Consider the following 19,972-nt stretch of genomic DNA (forward strand, 5'->3'; position numbering starts at 1 on the left):
GGGGATGTGGCCTTCTTGACTGCTGTTGCTTCTTTGGGAGAGTGATTTGAGTCTTATTCTTAGGCTGCAATCGATCAACCTACAGCCTGTGTGAGAAAGGAGAGTGCAACCAACAATTACACGGCCCATGATAGTGATAATTAATGACACCGGGATTAGATGATTGACAGGACAATCCACTCGAATGATTCCTGACATTCATGCAATTTCCATACAGTTGATACAGTTTCTTTTCACAGAACTCATGATACACCCAACAGCAGCAGCCCAGTGATAAAGTCCACCTGCAGGTTTGTTTGCAGTGACATCTGTTTCACAGTACATTTACAAAACATTTCAAATGTAAACAGTCCTTCAAGCTGCATGCCAAGCAAGAGCCACTGACACTTAACACAAGGCAGAATAATGCTCATAGCAGCCCCACTGAAATGCCAAGACAGCACATTTTAGTGCTGAAATATTCTTTAAAACTATGCCAGCCTTAACGTTTACAATTCATCAGTGGGCAATGCTGAAAGTCTCCTGGAGTACAAAGTTTTGGCTGGCAGTTTATACATTAGTGAGGTACAATAAACTCAATTCTACTTTCCTGAAAAGCATTTCAGTCATACATTAATAATCTCAGGCATCAGATAAGGACACATATGGCTCTCAACTTCAGAGAGAGCTAGTGTAGGCCAGTGTGTATGTGTCCAGATGTTCGGCATGAGGAGTGCATGATCACTACATATCTAGCTTGCTGGTATTTTTGGGGAACGCAAGCCTTTGGTCAAATGTGTTTTGTTGGGGCCCTTTACCTAGGAGCTGTTTGTCGTAAAACTATTTATCTGTGGGATTGATCAGGACTTTCCCTGGGTGCCCGTTTGTCTTTGGGTTAAGACAGACCCCACATGTGGCCTGGTATTCGATAGGCGTGGGTGCCTGACCACGTGTCAATGACTCAGGGTTGATTGGGAGGTCAACTTGGGTAAATGCAAGTTCACCAGAACTCCTAAGAATAATATGGCAGTCACTGGTATCATTTTTATCGACATTCCCAACATTGTGCATACAGTTAACATAGCGTACATCAATATTGTCTATACTGATATTGACACAGTAGTGCATTCCAAAATCATGGCGTACATTGACATTGCTTTTACTGGAAATCACATTGTCATTTGTGCGTAGATTAAGGCATACATTGACATTGTTAATGCTGGCATTGTCACAGTTGTGCAGGCATAACTTATGGCATACATTAACATTGCATTTATGGGCATTGCCGTTGTCAGGCCTGCACATATCATTGACATCGTATTTACCCCTTCCAACACTTTGGAATGCCTGGGGCCCTATTATGGATAGGGCGCACTTTCCCTGTTTGTGCCCGGCGCATCTTAAAACAGGTGCAGCAGCGCAAACAGAGAAAATACGCCCTATTACACTGAATGAGCTGTCCCCAGGACAGCCACAAACTCAGGTGAAAAAGGGAGCAGCTTTGAAGCAGCCGCTCTATGTTTCACTATCAAGGCGACAACCCGCCTGCATTTTTAAAGGGGATTCAAGATCCCCTTGTAGGCTGGGGCAGTGAGCAACTGCACCCGCCTGCAAGGGGATGTCTCGGGGGTCTATAGTACTCCCTTTTCCCATTTCAGAGGGCTGCTATCAGTGAGCGGACTGACAGTGCCTCCATCCAAATGAGAAAGCGCTGGAGCGTATGTGGCCCCTTCTGTACTACCAAAGTGCAGCGGGTGCACAAAGCTGGCGCAAATGCCTGTTGCGCCCCAGGGCACTTTGTGTAATACGGCCCCAAATACAAAAACAAGTACAGGCAGTAAGAAGCTGAAGCAAACTAGTAAAACCAGAGTCCCAATTCTCTTAGTCCTAGTTTTCTAACTTTATGTGTGCAACCATCCTTCTCATGAGAAAGAGTTTGGTCCTAATATGGGATCCCATGAAAATGGATGCATTCATTGGGTCATGCAACAATGTGCGAAATTCTAAATATCCACATTAAAACCACCTCAGGGCGAGATTTGTAGAAGAGGATTGTACGCGAGTCCACTGAGGACTGTTAATTAATCTAATAGTGCTGTTTTCTGCACCATGTGTGTGTTGTCTGAAGACAATCATCAGAGCCTTTCCTCTGTAGATTTTATTCCACATTCCCTAATTTCTATCAATATATACTGACTCGCTGACTGGAAAATGGACAACTTGTGAATAGGGCAAGTGATAGGCATAGAAGACACACGATAGTAAGTCTGGATACAATTATACTGGGTCTTTATAACTAGGCATGAAAAGGACAAACTCAGTCATTCTGTGAGTTGTTATCTGCTGTCAGATTAAATATTTCTATGACCTCCTCTTAAAACAATATGAGTATGTTAGATGTACTCTTGCATCGGCACTATGTATGCATTGATTCTGGCAGTCTAAGCTCCGGATTAACACAAAAGATGTTTCCCATTTATCTTTAAGAAGCAGTGTAGTGTGGGTGGTTTATATCCCTACAGAACGGTGTGTTCTGTTGGGTTATACTCCTTTGGTTTAAATACGGTGACTCGATGGTACACTGCAGTGTGGAGGGTAGTATCCTTCGGATGCCAACATGGAGTGCTTCTCGTTTGTTACTGCCCCATGTAGTGTAGTGTAGTGTTGAAGATTGTGTTTTCTAGGCTTGTGTGTAATGTGGTAAGCTACTGCTTTAGTTTGTATGGGACTATAGTGGGCCATCATCCTAAGGGTGCAGTGTAATGATGTGGGTTACTTATAGCAGGATGCAGTGTATTACGGCGGGTTATGAGTGTTAGGGCCAGATGTATCAAGATACCGTTTTGCGAATCCTAAATAGCGATTTTTTGCGAATCGCTATTTAGAATTCGCAAAACGGTATGTATGTACAAAATCGTAAATTTTTTGCGATTCCTTATTATTCTTTATTTGCGATTTCGCATTTTGCGAATTCGCAAATAAAGAATAATTTCCAATGCATTCCTATGGGCCAGGAGGCCCATAGGAATGATAGTGCAATAATTCTCAAATTGCGCATTCGCAATTTGCTAATCGCAATTTGAGAATTATTTCAAGGGTGCAGGGGTGTCTCAAAGACACCCTGCTGCACCCCTCAAATCTACATGTGTGTGCATGTGGCACACATACATGCATGAGTGTCACATGCCACCCTTACAAATGCCAATTAGGGCATTTTTAAGAGAAATCGCAAATTAGCACCAACTACAAGTTGGTGGTAAATTGCGATTTCTTAACACAAATTCGCAAACCAAAAATGTGCCATACATATCATTTAAGGAATCGCAAAATTTGCGATTCCTTAAATGCTATGGCAAAATAAGGAATCGCAAATAATTGCGATTCCTTAAATTGCGATTTTTTCTTACATATCAAAAATCGCAAAACGGCCGTTTGCGAGTCGCAAAGGCCGAAATTCTGCGAATTTCGGCCTTTGCGACTCGCAAAAGCCTTGATACATCTGGCCCTTAGACTCCAGTGAAGTGTAGTGGGTTGGAGTTTTTAGAATGTAATGTGATATTGTGTTTCTGTGTCCCAAGGTGTGGTGTGGTGGTTAGGATACAGAACGATGTTCAGTGGAGAAGTCCCTAACATGTAATGTGATGGGTTATTGTAGACAGGGGGCAGTAAAGGGTTTGTGTAACAATCCCTGTGGTGGAATTAAAAGGATTATTGTGCATCGGAAGCATTATAGCAGGGTTAGTTTTGATAAGATGCAGAGTAATGGGTTAGTGCTTCTAGGATGCATGCAGTGCTGCGTGTAGGGTTATGGTTGCTCAGAGTGATGTTTGCTATAGTAGTGCCACTGATGTGTAGTGACGGTTAGAGGGTTAGTGTCCCAGATCAGAACTTTCAATGATGCAGTAATATCACATCTGTGTTATTCTCCCTCTGCTACCTGAACTATTACCAGCTACATGCTCATCAAATGCCAAAGTAGAAAACTTGGAATTCTAATAAATATAAAGAATGATAATGAATAATGAAAATTAAGTTACTTTTCCACCATCTTAAACTCATTTAGGGAACTCCAGCATCCTTGTCTACTAGTCAGCAGAGGGGTGGAATTCCACGACACCAAGTTTAAAGTAATACATGTTTTGCATTACAATGTGCCATGCAAGCTTCTATGCATAGTTACCCCTTGTGCCCATGGAGACAGGAATCCGCTGCTGTGCTGTGCCAGCACGGTGCCACTCACCAGGTCGGTGGTCTCTTCGATTAGCGGGGGCTCCATTATTCTCTGCAGCTCTTTTACCAGCTGAGTAATGAAATTGTTCCTATCCTGGCATTTCTGGATGAGGCTGGCAAGTTTGGCCTGAAAAGTGCAATAAATGTAGATGTGAAATACAGTACATATGTTGCTGGAGTCATCAATTCCAATGAACATAATTATAACTGAATACACTAGAAAATGCTCCATAAAAGAACCAGTGCTGCTGTTTTAGAACACAAAACATATTTTAGGTATTCATGTCATTTGGAAGATATCTCCACTTTGACTTTTTGGCTTGAAATGTAATATTATAAAATAACCCAAATCATTTTGAAATATATACGTAAATATGAATACATAAAACAGAGCAGCTAAGTCTTGACATAACGTATCTCTCTGAGAATAGCAGTTATATGAGTGGTGAAATCGGGAAAGTAATTTACAAAGGAAGTTTCAAATAGAAGCCACATTTCATGCTTTTTACTGTACTCTGGCTCAAGTGAAGAATCCAGAGACCTCAAGGACCCTCATGTCAGACTAAACTCACACAGAAAACTTTTCATCCTTTGAGACTCCTCCCCAGTGAACAGCTGTTCTCTAAAACCGGTGACTCAGTATTGAACAGAAAGTATATGAAACACTGAATGGTACAGAAACTAAAATAAATACTTTTGAACATTTTAAGTACATGGCACCCAAACTTTGAGTTCATCTGGTCCTGCAGCCGAAATCTGGTCACCACTTCCATTTTCCAAGTTTAGAGGTGGAACAGAGGAAGTGCTTTTTCTCCTTTTTCAGGTTCATTTATTTTTCAAGTGCACTTGAAAAATAAAAAAATAAATGAACCTGAAAAAGGAGAAAAAGAACTTCGTGGAAATCATATATTGCATGATTGTGTGACTCATGGGATACATCCAGTCGTAATACTGTTAATAATTGTGTGTGCACAAATTGCTTGTTTCATGTATTAGGACTACGATCCGTCTTGGAGGTTGTGGGTTATCCTCTCACTTGTTGCACCGTGGATAATATTCAGTTGTTCAGATTTACGTGAACCCTTGAGGAGCCAATACTTGCCACACTACTGCTAACCCAGTGACTAGTAGCAGTACCGAATAAGACCCAATGTTTTGCACATGATTTCTGAGGGAAAGTACTCCCATAAATAGTCCATGGACCTGGTGCATTAACTGAACTTCACGCATACTAATTTATGGAGATAGCAGCATGTGGGGGGAATGCCAGGGACTGCATAGGGTGGGGCAGAAGTCAACCCTGTTCTGGTGGCCAACTACCTCCACGTACAACTAAGCAGATCTAAATAGTTACCTAATAGAAAAGGACATCAACTTTACGACTTTCGGTATGGGTTGTGGAAATAGACCTGTCTTCACATATGTTCCTTTTTGATGCTGTATTTTGAAAGTGGAACGTATAAATCTTCAATTAAACAATGTTGCTTACAAATTAGGGGCCTGATTCACAAAGGTAAACTGAGACGAAAGTCTAACTTTATGACTTTTGGTATTCACAAAGGGCATTTACGAGTAGTAAAGTTAAACTTAATGGTAAAGTCGGTTTTTAAATTCATATTTTGGAAAATGAAACTTTTGGATTGTTGGTATTTTTCTGCCTGAACCAAATGTGCCTTTATGCCAGTGTCCAGTTTCACCTGGCTGTTGATGGCTCCCCTGTGGTGTGATGTGTCCCATCCCAGACATTGAACAATAGGGCTTAGGTGTGGAGGAGTGAGGTCTTCCTGACATGATGGATGGGGAGGAGGTGTGTCCCTGCCCTGATTGCACTTCTAAAGAGTAGCCTTGGCCCTGTATACAACCCTACTTGGTTTCAGAAGAAGCCTACCCTGTCACTGGCAGTTGCAGCTCACACCTGGGCCTGCCTGCCCTTTGTTTCACTAGCCAGGCTGGAGCCAAGCCAAGGGAAAAGGGTAAAACTGACCAGTACCAGTTTTAGAGTCAGACAAAGGAGTGTTCTCCAACCACAGGCCTGCACTGGGCATAAAAGTGGCATCCTAATGACCTGAAATCAGAGCACTCCTGGACCTGAGAAAATGTAAAAGTCTGAAGAAGAAAAAGAAAGAATGTCTGAAGAAGAAAAGCTGGACCTCCTTACTTTGAACCCAGGAATCCAGAAAGGAACCCAAGGGTCAGTTAGCTGAACTCCTGTTTGAGCTACTGGGACTCAAGAACCTTCCAGAGGAATTTCCTGCTTTCCAGCTGACCAGTATCTACTAGACCTGATCTGGTACCCTCTGCTATCCTCTGTGGGAGTGAGTCCTGACCCACATGCTGTCCTCTAGGTGCTGGGCACTAGGCTGCAGTCAGATTGCACTTCTTGCTGCATCACTGAAAGTTTCATCTGATCAGATGCAGATTGATGCTGAGCTCCGCAAGGCCACGCAGCTTCTGACTGAAGGTTCCACTATATCCGACACAGAGGGATGCCAAGCCCTGCAGAGCTGTGCAGCTTCTAACCAAAATCTTACTAAAATCTGGCGCCAAGCGACACAGAGCTTCGCTTCAGGCTTCCAACTTTACCGGTTCAGACAAAGAGCGGCGTCGAGCCCCGCAGAGCTGCACAACTCCTAGTTGAAGGTTGCTCCTGATTCAACGCTGAACAACTTAAAGCTCCCCAAAGCCGCAAAGTCCTCACACCAAAGTAAGAAGGTAAAACCTCAAAAGGGTAGAGCCTGGTCCTGTATCTAGCCTGTGCTCTATCACAGTCAGCCTGAACTTGTGACATTGTCCTGGTGAAGCACAACCGATATCCGTAGTTGGCACTTTGTGCCTCTCGCCGCTTTTTTAACCTAAAACTTTAAAAACTCCCAAAGACTGTGATTATTACTCAAGTGAGGTTCTCACCCCTCTCAACAAATAACCCAGGGGCATATTACCAAGCACTAGCGATAATTATCGCTATTGTTTGGTTAGAGACAAAAATTTACCGCAGAGCTGCGGCGATTTTTACCGCAAATAAACCTTGGTATTACCAAGGTTTATCGCAAATGCGATAAAAATTAGCGCAATGCATGAATATCGTTGAAAAGTCTGAGATATATTTATGCATTACCGAGCTAATGCTCTTAGCCATGTTATCCACCTCCCATTGGATAACATGGCTAAGAACTGCTCAGGGCAGGTGTTAGCTTTTGGAGATATTCGCGCTTAGCGCGAATATCTCCAAAAGTTGGTAATAGGAGATAGCGATGTTAGCGACTGTTTTCAGTCGCTAACATCTTGGCACGCCCACTTTGCATGTCATTAGTGATAAATATCACTGAAATGCAAAGTGGGGCCCAAGATGGTCGCTATCTCCTACTAGCTGTCGCTAACTGGTGTTAGCGACAGCTAGGTAATAGGGAGATAATTTGATCTCCGCTTTCTTGGCTTTTAAAGCCAAAAAAGCGGAGATAAACCCCCTTGATAATATGCTCCCCAGTTCCTTACAATGATCTGAATAGCACAAAAAGCTGTTTCAATAAGCTGGAGGCTTGTGTTTCAAAATGAAAAAGTCTGTGAATACATAACCTCCCTTAACATTATAGTGGTGGCTACGACATATGAAAATGCAATGAAAAATGACTGCATATTAATAGAACCTTACACATCGAACCGAATATATGAGACTGCTGAAGTTAGAGACATTCATGCTTCACTGGTTTCTTCTTGGTAAGTTAAACAACTATATTTGCAGCTATGCGCTGGCCAGTTATTAAAGAAAACCTCAACTTACAAGCACTTTAGATACACAACCAAGTGAGGTTATTGTCTCAGAAGTCTGATTGACATCGCGATCGCGCACCTACTCTACACAATGGGAACTTAATCAAACTTAACCGGCCTTCTAATTGGTGCAGAAATACAGTTACAGCCTCGGTTGCTCAGGTACAGTACAATATTCTCTGACAACACCCATCTCCCTAAAAGTCACCAAAGACCCAATCAAATGTAAATGGCTATGAATTAATTATGTTTACACAATCCAATGTTATGAAAGAAACATGCTCATAGGAGCTCAAACAGATATATGCTACCCTAATATAGACCTAAATATGTCAGCAATAAATAGAAATTCTTTCGGGGGGGTTGATATTGTTCCCTTTCTAAAAAGCCCCCTTTCATTTCACGATATTAATGTCCTTGCTTAAAATATAGCCAAATCTGTGAAAATGGTCCCCAGTAAGCCCTTCATTATATTTGTAAAGTAGCATGCAAGTACCATTAGGAGAACTATTGTTGTGTCTCACGTAAAGAAATTACCACCAGGGCTGGAAGGAGCTGGGTTATGGACGATGATTGATCAAAGTGCCCAGGTCAGTGGACGACATCACAAGGCTTTGAACTATGAATGACAGGACCTGAAGTGACATCACATGGTAGTTGACTCAATGGCGTGACATTAAAGATCTTTGAAAGGGTCTCAGTAGGCCCGGTCCCGGTGGATCCGGTGCCTTTTCAATTCTGACCATTTTTTAAGGAGGTTCTGCATTTCTGATCTTTCTAAATCCTGCCAATAAAAAGGTCCCAATTCTAGGATACTCAAATCACCGACCGCAAAAGGATGTCGGGCTAAGTCGGCCATGCTAGATTTGAACGTGTAACTTTCACCTCTCTGCATGAGTCAGCAGTGACCATTTAACTCAATGAGCCACTCAGAAGCTACGGTCGTGGAGGAATCAGTTTTGGCATTTTCTATAACTCTCCAGTTCTTCCATCTCATCTTAGCTGTTTATCTTTCTTCTCCTTCGCTCTCTTACACCTTGCCAATTTATATTCATACTTCTATCTGTTCTGGGGGAGTGACAGACGGCACACAGATGGACAGATACATGAAAATAAGTGTGCAGGAGGGTGGAGAATAGGACGCGATAAGGAGGACGAAAGACGAGAGAAGCATTAAGTCATGGAGGGAAAAGAGAAAAAGAGGAAGGGGAAACCTACACAGGTAAAATGTGAGTAAAATTGCTGGGGGACATGCATTAAGGGGGCGTCAGGGTAAGGGAGTGGAAAAGAAAAGAGAAATAGAGGGAAAGCGTTGCATAAAGAAAACAAGCATGTGCAATGCAATAGCTCTCGAATTTGCGAGAGTTTAAGCTATTGGCATTGTAAATGAAAATGTTTTTTTTATCTGTGTTGATATTTAACACATGAAAAAAAGTCATTATCATTTACAAGGCCAATAGCTCAAACTCTTGTAAATGCCAGACCTCAGGCGTCATTGTCACGGGCTGCTTGGAAAGTGAAAGCGCACATTTCACCTGAATGCTACAGGAAAGCATGTCATGCCTGCAGTAGGACACACGCATTGAAGAAAATAGTGCTTACAGAGTAAATAAGAGATACAGTGTAACAACAGAAGTAAAAGAGCCAGTCCTCATGGGAGGTTACAAATGAAGAGAAGGCGGAACAAAGGAGGGACTAACAAGTATATTAAGGAATCAGAAGCCAGCATTTACAGAGGACAAAGACACAAGCAAATAAAAAATATGGGAGGCGAGTGCTGCCCAGGCTCGACCTAAAAATTGTAGTAGTTCTTTTCTAAATCATAGCTGGGTTTGTGACAGGAATCCAGAAGGTAAGAGTTAAACATGTTATATGGTATACAGTCAGTGTAGGATAATGAGCTTCACCACCTAGACTGGGGTATGAACCCCTATGAAAACAGAAGTACAATACTACATGCTTGTAGGACACTGCCCACAACACTGACTTCAATGATGACAACGTGAATACATCCCAAGCTTTGGACAGAAAGACTTGTGCGCATGTAATGTTGAATGTCTTTGGTTAATGAATGGACTTGAAGTTTTACAATACTGTTAGAGGTTACTGGGCATGCAGTTTCACACAGGGTGATCCAGTACTGCACTCTGAGGCTCCAGCACATACGAGTGCAGTGCTACAACATATGGCTCTTACACAACTTGCAGTGCATCACCCTGATTTCTGAAGTGTTAGGCACAGCAGCCCAGGTATTTTATTTCTGCAAAGTTAGCTGCTCAGGTAGCTATTGAGCTTTGGCCAAGTTGCTCTAGTCACTGTACATATATATGTGCTGTGATTGATGTCAGTCGGTCAATGTTGCAAGTTTGTAGTGTTTGTCATTGAGAGTTATATGAAGCTGCAATATATGTTGTTGGTTTGAGATATACATATGCAGTGCCAGTTTCCGCGGCTTACACAATACTTGCAACGCTAGAATGCAATATTAATCAGTAGAATAACAAACGTAATATTTCTGAAGTGCAGGTCTTTAGTTATAAGTGCGTGTGGTTATTTCACTGGGGGAATGAATGATGGTCACTAAAACTCAAATGCCTGCTTTCTCTGCAGTGTTGGCCACTGTAACTCAGGTTCACAACAGGTCCACAATCATATCTGTAGAATGTCTGCAGGGTGAACGACCAAAATATAGAATCCAAAATATAGACTGGACAGAATATCGACTCCAAAATATAGATAGGACAGAATATCAAATTACCAAAATATAGATAGGACAGAATTTCGAATTTGGGGTAGGAAATATCGATTTCGTTAATATCGAATTTAAAATATCGATTTCCATAATATCAATTTTTTGTGTGTGTTATGTGTGGTAGTATATGTGTTAAAATGATGCATTGATTTTCTAATGTATGTTTAATTTTTTTTAAAGTAATGAATGTTATGTAATTTAATTTTTGCGCAATTTAATTCCGTATCGGGTTGTGGGTTTATAGGGGAATAGGGTGGGAAGTAATTTAAATATAGTAAATTAAATATATATGTTTTATTTATATGTATTGATAATTAATTGATTGATAATTATTAATTGGTAATTCATTTTTATTAATTGGTAATTATTTTGTATTAATTGGTAATTAATTTTTAATAATTGATTAATTGATAATTATGTTAATTATATTATTTATTTGGAGCAGGTTGTGGGTCTATAGGGGAATAGGGTGGGAAGTAATTTAATTGTAATAAAGTTAATATTTATTTTTATTTATATATTGATAATTAATTGATAATAATTTATTAATTGGTAATTCATTTTTATTGTTTGGTAAATATGTTTTTTAATTGGTACTAATTTTTATTACTTGGTAATTATTTTTAATTCATTTTTTAATGGTATTGATAATTAATGTATCCTTCTTTTAATATTAAATCATTACTTTCCCTACTGTTGCACTCTCAGCAGTAGGAATAGTAATGTTTACCCCTACGCTATCCAATGTTTTCCCTACTGTTGCACTCACTGGAGGGGGATTAGTAATTTTTACCCTCCCGCTATCCAACGCTTTCCCTACTGTTGCACTCTCTGGAGTGGGAATAGTAATTTTTACCCTCCCGCTATCCAACGCTTTCCTTACTGTTGCATTCTCTGGAGTGGTAATAGTAATTTTTACCCCTACGCTATCCAACGTTTGCCCTACTGTTGCACTCACTGGTGTGGGAATAGTAATTTTTACCCCTACGGTATCCAATGTTTTCCCTACTGTTGCACTCACTGGAGTGGGAATAATAATGGTTACCCCTACGCTATCCAATGCTTTCCCTACTGTTGCACTCACTGAGTGGGAATAGTCATTTTTACACTCTCACTATCCAACAAAATATCCACTTTTTTATATTACATTTATTATTGTTACATTTTAAGCTTTTTTACATTATTTTAAGTATGTTTTATTTAATTGGTTTTAATATTTAATTACTTTTATATTATTTTTAATAAATGTAAAAACCTCAATATTTTAGTTAACCATATTTTAGCATTATATATTTTGAATTCGATATTTTTGTACTTACCTGTTTGTAGATAGGGATTCGATATTCTGTACTTCGATATTTTGGAGTCGATATTTTGGGCATTCTATATTATGTCCCTCGATATTTAGTCACTAAACCATCTGCAGTGCTGGTCCCTGACACTCTGTACTCTCAAGGCATTCATTCATTCATTTAACAGCATTGGTGAATGAAACTGATGCAGAGTATTGTGTGAAATGTTTGTCACTTTCGAGCACTTACAGAATTTTACTACATTAGTCAATATTGCTTGCCTGCTTTAGAATTGATGGCCACTGGGGTCATATATCCTGTTTTTGGTCACTGACTGTGATTGCGTATGAAGGACCACGCCCCTAACCAAATGCTGCTCACCAGAGGCCATGTTAAAATGGCAATGGGGCAATTATTGCACACGGGTGAACGCACACAATTACAGTATGAGCTACAGAGGATTAATGAATTATTTTTACACTGAACACACACTGACGATGGGATGTTGCATACCTAAACTTACATTTCCGGGTGCTCCTGGGTAAGTCTGTTAGATCTGTGGTAGCCCAGTTAGAAGTGCGCAGTGTACACTACCTGTGGTCAATACATTTTGGCATAAGCAAGGATTTGCACTCCACAATCTTTCTGCAATGATTGGCAGTGCAGCGGAGCCTGGCCTTTATCAGTGTATTTGCTGCGCTGTGTCACTTTTGCTGCACTGCCCAAAGAATGAAAAATCTATGAGTTTAAGGTGCTCGTCTATAAAAGTGTCTTTATCTACACCTTGTATAAAATAATTGTGCAGCGGAAGTTTCCACACATTCATGTGTTAATATATTTCACAAACACGCCTAGAATCGTATGAGAGCATAAAGTACCCTGGGCTAAAATACAAATCACGATGCCAGTACTGCGCAATTGATCACTAATTCAGAAAAATTGAGTTGTGAATCTCTCAATTTCAAAGACCACTCTTTCAGTCCGGATTCTATCAAATCATATGAATTTATTTTTAAATATTTCTTTCTTTCTTTTTTTATTGTTTAAAAGAGATTGTTGTTTTTTGTGATAAGGAAAACACGAAACAGTGTTTAAATGGCTTCTACTTGATCTAACATAATTTTCATCGATATCTAAGGAGGAAGAGGGTTATTAGTGATAAGAAATGTCTTGGAAGGATAAAAATCTTTGAGAGGGATGAGTGGAGGGAAAAGAGTAAAGGCACGTTGAATTAACTACATACGATACATTAAAATAATATACATAGAAAGACACCAGACAAAAAGGAATGGTCAAGGGGGAAGGGCAAAGTGGGGAGGGTGTGCTGTGGCCCTGCGCAAGACACGGCGGATTTCCTAAATAAATTGCAAAATTCACCATTTACTGAGAATAAAGACCTCTTGGTCAGTATGGATATTGTCTCACTTTATACACAAATCCCCCAGGACCAGGCACTAGAGGTTTTAGAGATCTTTTTGGACAGGAGAGACCGTCCATTTAAAATACCTACAGAATTCATCCTGGAATTAGCTAGGATGGCTTTGACAAAAAATTATTTTAAGTTCAAAGACGACTTCTTTCTTCAGCTGTCCTTTTGCCCCGGAACTTGCAATCTTGTTCATGAGTCAATACGAGGATACATATGTCTGCAACAATAACCCATTCCAAAAATGGATCGGAGGATGGGTCTGCTTTATTGATGATATTTTTTTCACATGGTCTGGCACTGCGGAACCACTCTCAGAATTCCATGAATGGCTGAACAACATGACGAGAGATATCAAATTCAGCATTCAATCATCAGATACTAGACTTTCTTTTCTAGATGTGGAAGTTTACTGTACCAATGGTCAATTAGTGACGACTCTCTTCAAGAAAAAATCAGATCGCAATAAAGCTCTACACTATTCGAGCAACCATCCAAGAAGTCTGAAACAGAACTTACCCGTCGCTCAGTTTCTTCGAATTCGGAGAAACTGCACCTTTAAGGATGAGTACATGAATCATGCCAACGCTCTGAAAGAGAGATTATTGGACCGCGCATACCCATCTAAAATACTAAAGCAAGTCATGGTGTACGCCTTGTGAAGAGCTACTAAAAAAGAAAGAAAAGAAAGACCTGAAACGTACAGTTTGTGTATCCACTTTTTGCCCATCATCCAACTTTTTCAAAAAAGTGATTCACCAAAACTGGCACTTGATAAAAGATCTGGATGTGCAGTTTACGGAAACACCACTCTTTGCCTTCAAAAAGGACAAGAGCATCGCTAACCAAATTGTGCGAGCAGCCGTACCAAAAACAAAAGTCCCTACATTACGAGACTATGTGAACCTTCCTCCAAACACAGGACATAGGAAATGTGGAACATGCTTGTGTTGCAATTCCACAATTGAAGGAAATTTGTTCCAGCATGAAGGTATATCATGGAAACATGATCATTTCACAAACTGTAAATCGCGAAACCTGGTTTATGGAATTCTTTGCCCCTGTAACAAGCTATATATAGGAAAAACTAATCAGGAAGCCAGACAAAGAATATCACAACATAAATCCAGGATAAAGAAAAAAATAGTGACAGCACCTCTAGTACAACACTGGATTGACGAAGCCCATGGGGATGTTGATTTCAGATGGACAATAATATCGAAAGTTGAATCTGACCTGAGAGGCGGAGATTTGGAGACCAAACTAAGACAGCGGGAAGCAATGCTTATCCTTAAATTTAATACTACAACTCGAGGTTTAAATGAGATGTCTGAATTATACAATCTGTAATAATGTACCATGAGAGGCCTTTGAGGTTCAACAGCAACTCTGACTCAAGTAGCTGACCTTGAGAGAACATATAGAACCACTTGACAATTATGTAAAAACGACTATATGGCACCACGCAGGGATCCTAGCCCAGTTGTAGTTCAGAAGTAAATGACCGTTCTAAAAATCATGACCTCAGCCAGTGATTCAAGATGCACAATCATTAAGGGCTTGCCGGTCGATCAAATAAATATAATACCTGGGTATTGACATTTCACATTCTGTCTATCCTAAGTAGGAGCTCTTCAACAAGCACCTTGCTTATAAAAACGACCACTCCTATTTCACCATTATTTGTGAACGAAGCACTAACTCCATTCAAAAAGTCTTTATAAATGAAAAATAATATTTTTTATTATTTTTTGCTTTGTAAACCAACTGACTACACTTTGAATGGTGATCCATCCATTTAAAGTCAAGCATTCTTCCAAAACTGCAGAATCTAACATTAACCGGCTCATTAAACTACAAATCCCAGCATGCCCTCGAGCCGGAACCGATCCCTATTTGAACCTGCAAATCCGGAATAACGATACAGCGTTCCCATTGAGGAAAGTGACGCCCATGGAGGATTCGTGGTTCCAAACCAGAGGTAACAACTCATAATTAGAGCAAGGTTTATTTAGGTTCGCGGTCTAACCGAACGTGTAAAATAATGCAAACCATGTGAGGTTTAATTAGAAGTCAATTGCGACTCTTTAAGAACTAGCAAATCTCCGGAGTTAAGTCTATATTGATTTAATGTTGAATCGAGCGTTCGAAGGGGCGCAATTTAGGCGAGTGCACATGTAGAGTCTAATTTTGAATAACCAGCAAAGAGATTTTTGCAAATCCCCGTGCAATTCACTGGAGCAAAGAGTTCTTTCGGTCAAGTGCCGAACCGAGCGTTTTTAAGCAGCGTAATCCAGGAGATTTAGCACTTGGTGTCTGTTTGTAAAAATTCTAAGAAGGAGCGAGGAGTTTCACCAAACCCTTGTTTGAATACCCCAATGTCCATACTACCAAAACGCGGGCCAATTACTCAACGCCCATCTTCAGCACAGCCCTTAAATGATAGAATGTCACTGGCCTTACCGATCATTGAATACTCTCAACATAGTTTGAGCAACACGGTTTATTATTCAACCTTTTGTTTTTTTCAGAAAAAATCTTCAAAATACGGAATTTCTTCCCTACAAAACGGGATAATAGTCTTTAGAGTACAACGACCCGAAGAGATTGAGTCTAGAAACAACCAAGTGAGTAACACAAATGTATTGCTTTCATTACGGAACGTTCCATTCGAGTTTGAATACTCATGAACCCTCCCTCTCAACTTTAACATTCTAGCCCCCCTTTTGGACAAAAAGAACATCAACAGAAGCACAGGTATGAGCCGAGTATGTGCTGGACTGAATGTGAAGTAGAGAGATGCTCAGGTGTTTGACTGACAGTATGATTTTTTAATTTATGTTTTCCAGATTATGTCCACATGGTCCTGAAGGGGGAGTCACTTGCAGTACCGCCGCCACCGCCGAGAGTCTCACCTACCTGCAGGAAGCCCACAGAAGCAGACAGACATCAGCGCCATTACCGCCGCCACCGCCAAGAGTCCAGGGACATCGGACTCCGCGCCGCCGCTCCGGGAGACTGCAAATCCCGGCAGGCATCGCGGCGGCGCGTCTGAGTGACGCGGTAGCGCCCTGTGAGCGCCAAACAGACCTTCAAAAGAAGGAGAACCCCGGCAGAGCGGGGGAGTCACTTGCAGTACCGCCGCCACCGCCGAGAGTCTCACCTACCTGCAGGAAGCCCACAGAAGCAGACAGACATCAGCGCCATTACCGCCGCCACCGCCAAGAGTCCAGGGACATCGGACTCCGCGCCGCCGCTCCGGGAGACTGCAAATCCCGGCAGGCATCGCGGCGGCGCGTCTGAGTGACGCGGTAGCGCCCTGTGAGCGCCAAACAGACCTTCAAAAGAAGGAGAACCCCAGCAGAGCGGGGGAGTCACTTGCAGTACCGCCGCCGAGAGTCTCACCTACCTGCAGGAAGCCCACAGAAGCAGACAGACATCAGCGCCATTACCGCCGCCACCGCCAAGAGTCCAGGGACATCGGACTCCGCGCCGCCGCTCCGGGAGACTGCAAATCCCGGCAGGCATCGCGGCGGCGCGTCTGAGTGACGCGGTAGCGCCCTGTGAGCGCCAAACAGACCTTCAAAAGAAGGAGAACCCCGGCAGAGCGGGGGAGTCACTTGCAGTACCGCCGCCATCGCCGAGAGTCTCACCTACCTGCAGGAAGCCCACAGAAGCAGACAGACATCAGCGCCATTACCGCCGCCACCGCCAAGAGTCCAGGGACATCGGACTCCGCGCCGCCGCTCCGGGAGACTGCAAATCCCGGCAGGCATCGCGGCGGCGCGTCTGAGTGACGCGGTAGCGCCCTGTGAGCGCCAAACAGACCTTCAAAAGAAGGAGAACCCCCGCGTCGCGGGACGCGAGCGGGACGCCCGGGGCGAAGCCCGGGCAAAGGGCGGGCCCTCTACGGCCCTCATCGACAGGAGGAGGCAGGAGCAGGGCCAAGAACGCTGTTCAATTTCTTCCAAGTAAGTGTTGGCACCCTCCCATCCTGTAATTGTCTGGATCATCATATTGACTATCATCCCAAGGACTACCTTTGTTGATATTAACATGTCTAAAGCCAAAGCATCTTCTGCTCCACTTAACACAATAGACAATTACATGGTACAGAAAGTTGCCAAAATTAATCAGGATAGGAGGTCATCTCTGGGTCTTAGCTATTCGCCGGACTTGCTCATTGATAATACTCCTCTATCAGTCTCAGTTCTTGACATTAGTAATGAGGTTTTCCAAACCCCTGATAATAACCCACTGACCCAATTATTAGTCGAAATTAATGAACCAGCTCCAGAATGTACAACTGATGTTGAAAGCAATACCTTAGAAGAGGAAATCCCTACACCGGTGCCAGCCCCTAGAGTAACAAAGGGTAAGGGTAAAAACATACCAAAAAGGGGCGGACTTAGATCAGGTAAAAAATGCCTTGAGGCCTCTTCTGAGGAGAAAAATGGTGAGGATATTGGGAAGGATGGGGGAGGTGGAATTCATTTAGATGAAGATCACTTCAAAAAGCTACTGAATGCCATAGATAATAAAATTAAAACGATCACTAAACCACTCCTAAATAAAATCGACGTGCTCACAGCAGAGGTTACTAGATTGGGATCGCTTTTGCAAAAAACTATAGTAGAAACATCCAAGTCTGTCCCAATAAACTTGGCTATGGCAGATCCGAAAAATACTAAAGCTGTAGCTTGCCCAGTTATTGGCGTAAATACTTCCCAAAACACCACGTCCCGGTCTGGACAAGGGGGAGAGGGGATGGGAATTCTAAACCCAGCTTCCATGGTTGAGGATTCTGCAGGGCCTGCTACTAGAAATATCAATGAGATAGAGAATATAGACAAAGGTCCTGTAGAACTAATAGTGGAAGCTTCCCCATTAATACTGGTTCTAGCAAATGTTCCTCAATTAGAACCAGGACAAGAGGAGAATATCCCTTCTTTGATAAACAAATCACTTCATTGGTTATCAAAGAATATGGCTTTTAAACCAGGAGGCAGGGACCAGCTGGCACATGAAGTAGTAAAAGCTAGAAGGGTTGAATGGATTGGGGGTGGCATTAAAAAGTTTAGGGGGGATTGCGTGGTGTTGCACCTCTCAGATCCTGAAGTCCTACCAAATATACTAGCTAATATATACCCCCCACAGCGTAGATCTACAGAAATAGTGCCACTAACGCTGGATTTCTTTTATACAAAAACGGGAAATACCATAAATCCAACATTGTTAAAAACTAAATGGAACCCTGTAATAAGAAAAGCCAAATATCCGGCAAACAAAAATAACTGGGGAATTGCGATAGAAAATAGGTTTTCTGCCATATCAGGATTAAGCCAATGTGACTGACTGGAAACCCCGATGAGTGTAGGGCAATTAAAGATTACTGAGGACAAACAAGGGAATCCTAGTACTCCCATGACAAAAGAAATAGATCACGGAGAGACTAGGTTACGTGAATTTAGAGGCCATACCTCTAAACCAGTAGAGAACAGCTCATCTGCTGCCCAATCTGGTATTAAACTAGTTGAAGTAAGGTCTCCACCTGGTGCGCCTTCCCCTAACCTGACTATTCCCTTAAATAAGAGGAATATGGAAAGGGAAAATTCCATCAAGATCATCTCTTGGAATATCGCAGGTATCCAACATAAAATAGAGGCCCCGGAATGGTGTGACTTTATAGATTCTTATGACATCGTGCTCTTACAAGAGACATGGTCAGTGACATCAGTCTTTCGCCTGGGATTTCTAAACTTTTATGTGCCCGCGAAGAAGAATACAAAGGGACGCCCTTCAGGGGGTCTAATTATTCGGATACGGCAAGCTCTGCAATGTACCATCAAGCAGAACAATATCTCTAACAGCGACCTACTCTCTATACTGCTCACTTGTAACGATGGTTGTAAGTTGGCAGTATACAATATCTACGCTAGGGGAACCCAAGGGGGTACATCCTCAGATATAGTAGGAGCTTTAGATGTTGATCTAGAGATGATATCTACCCAGTACAATATCTTGGTGGGTGGAGACCTAAACACAACATTTGAACCCCTAGGTTGTGAGGATAATGATCTGACATATGAAGAAGACACCAAATGGGGGATTCCTCAGTTAGACATTCCAGTGATCAAAAAATGGACAGAAGTAGCTATTCAGGTTAAAAGCTTATGTCTATCCAGAGGATTGAGAGCTGCCAATGGCCGCACTCCTTCGGATATCCAGGGTAGGCATACCTTTGATAACCAAAGATCAAGCAGTAGGATTGATTATATTCTGATAGATGTCAGAGCCTGGAGTAAAGTGATCGACATGCAGGTCATATCTAGGCTGGAGAGTGATCACAACCCTTTGTCTTTATTATTCAACTTAGAACAAAAAATAATGATAGAAAATCCAGCTAGGAACTTTATGACTTCAGATGTTGTTTCATCAAATAATCTTCGCTATGTAAGATGGGCAACTTTAGTAGCCAATGCAGAGGATAGACAGGTCCTTGAGGGGCTAGTTAATGATGAAGTC

General features: G+C 41.8%; 1 protein-coding gene across 1 annotated transcript in view; it reads right to left on the minus strand.

Annotated features, from left to right (window-relative positions):
- Window positions 1-19,972, minus strand: part of C3_2H4orf50 (chromosome 3_2 C4orf50 homolog) — a 369,543-nt gene that overhangs the window by 73,640 nt on the left and 275,931 nt on the right. Inside the window, exon 7 of the mRNA XM_086964107.1 lies at window positions 4,160-4,336. Coding sequence (XP_086820233.1) covers window positions 4,160-4,336 — 177 coding nt within the window. The remainder of the gene's footprint in view (window positions 1-4,159; window positions 4,337-19,972) is intronic.

This window comes from Lissotriton vulgaris, chromosome 3_2, assembly GCF_964263255.1.
Source record: "Lissotriton vulgaris chromosome 3_2, aLisVul1.2, whole genome shotgun sequence".
In the NCBI taxonomy this organism is placed as follows: domain Eukaryota; kingdom Metazoa; phylum Chordata; class Amphibia; order Caudata; family Salamandridae; genus Lissotriton; species Lissotriton vulgaris.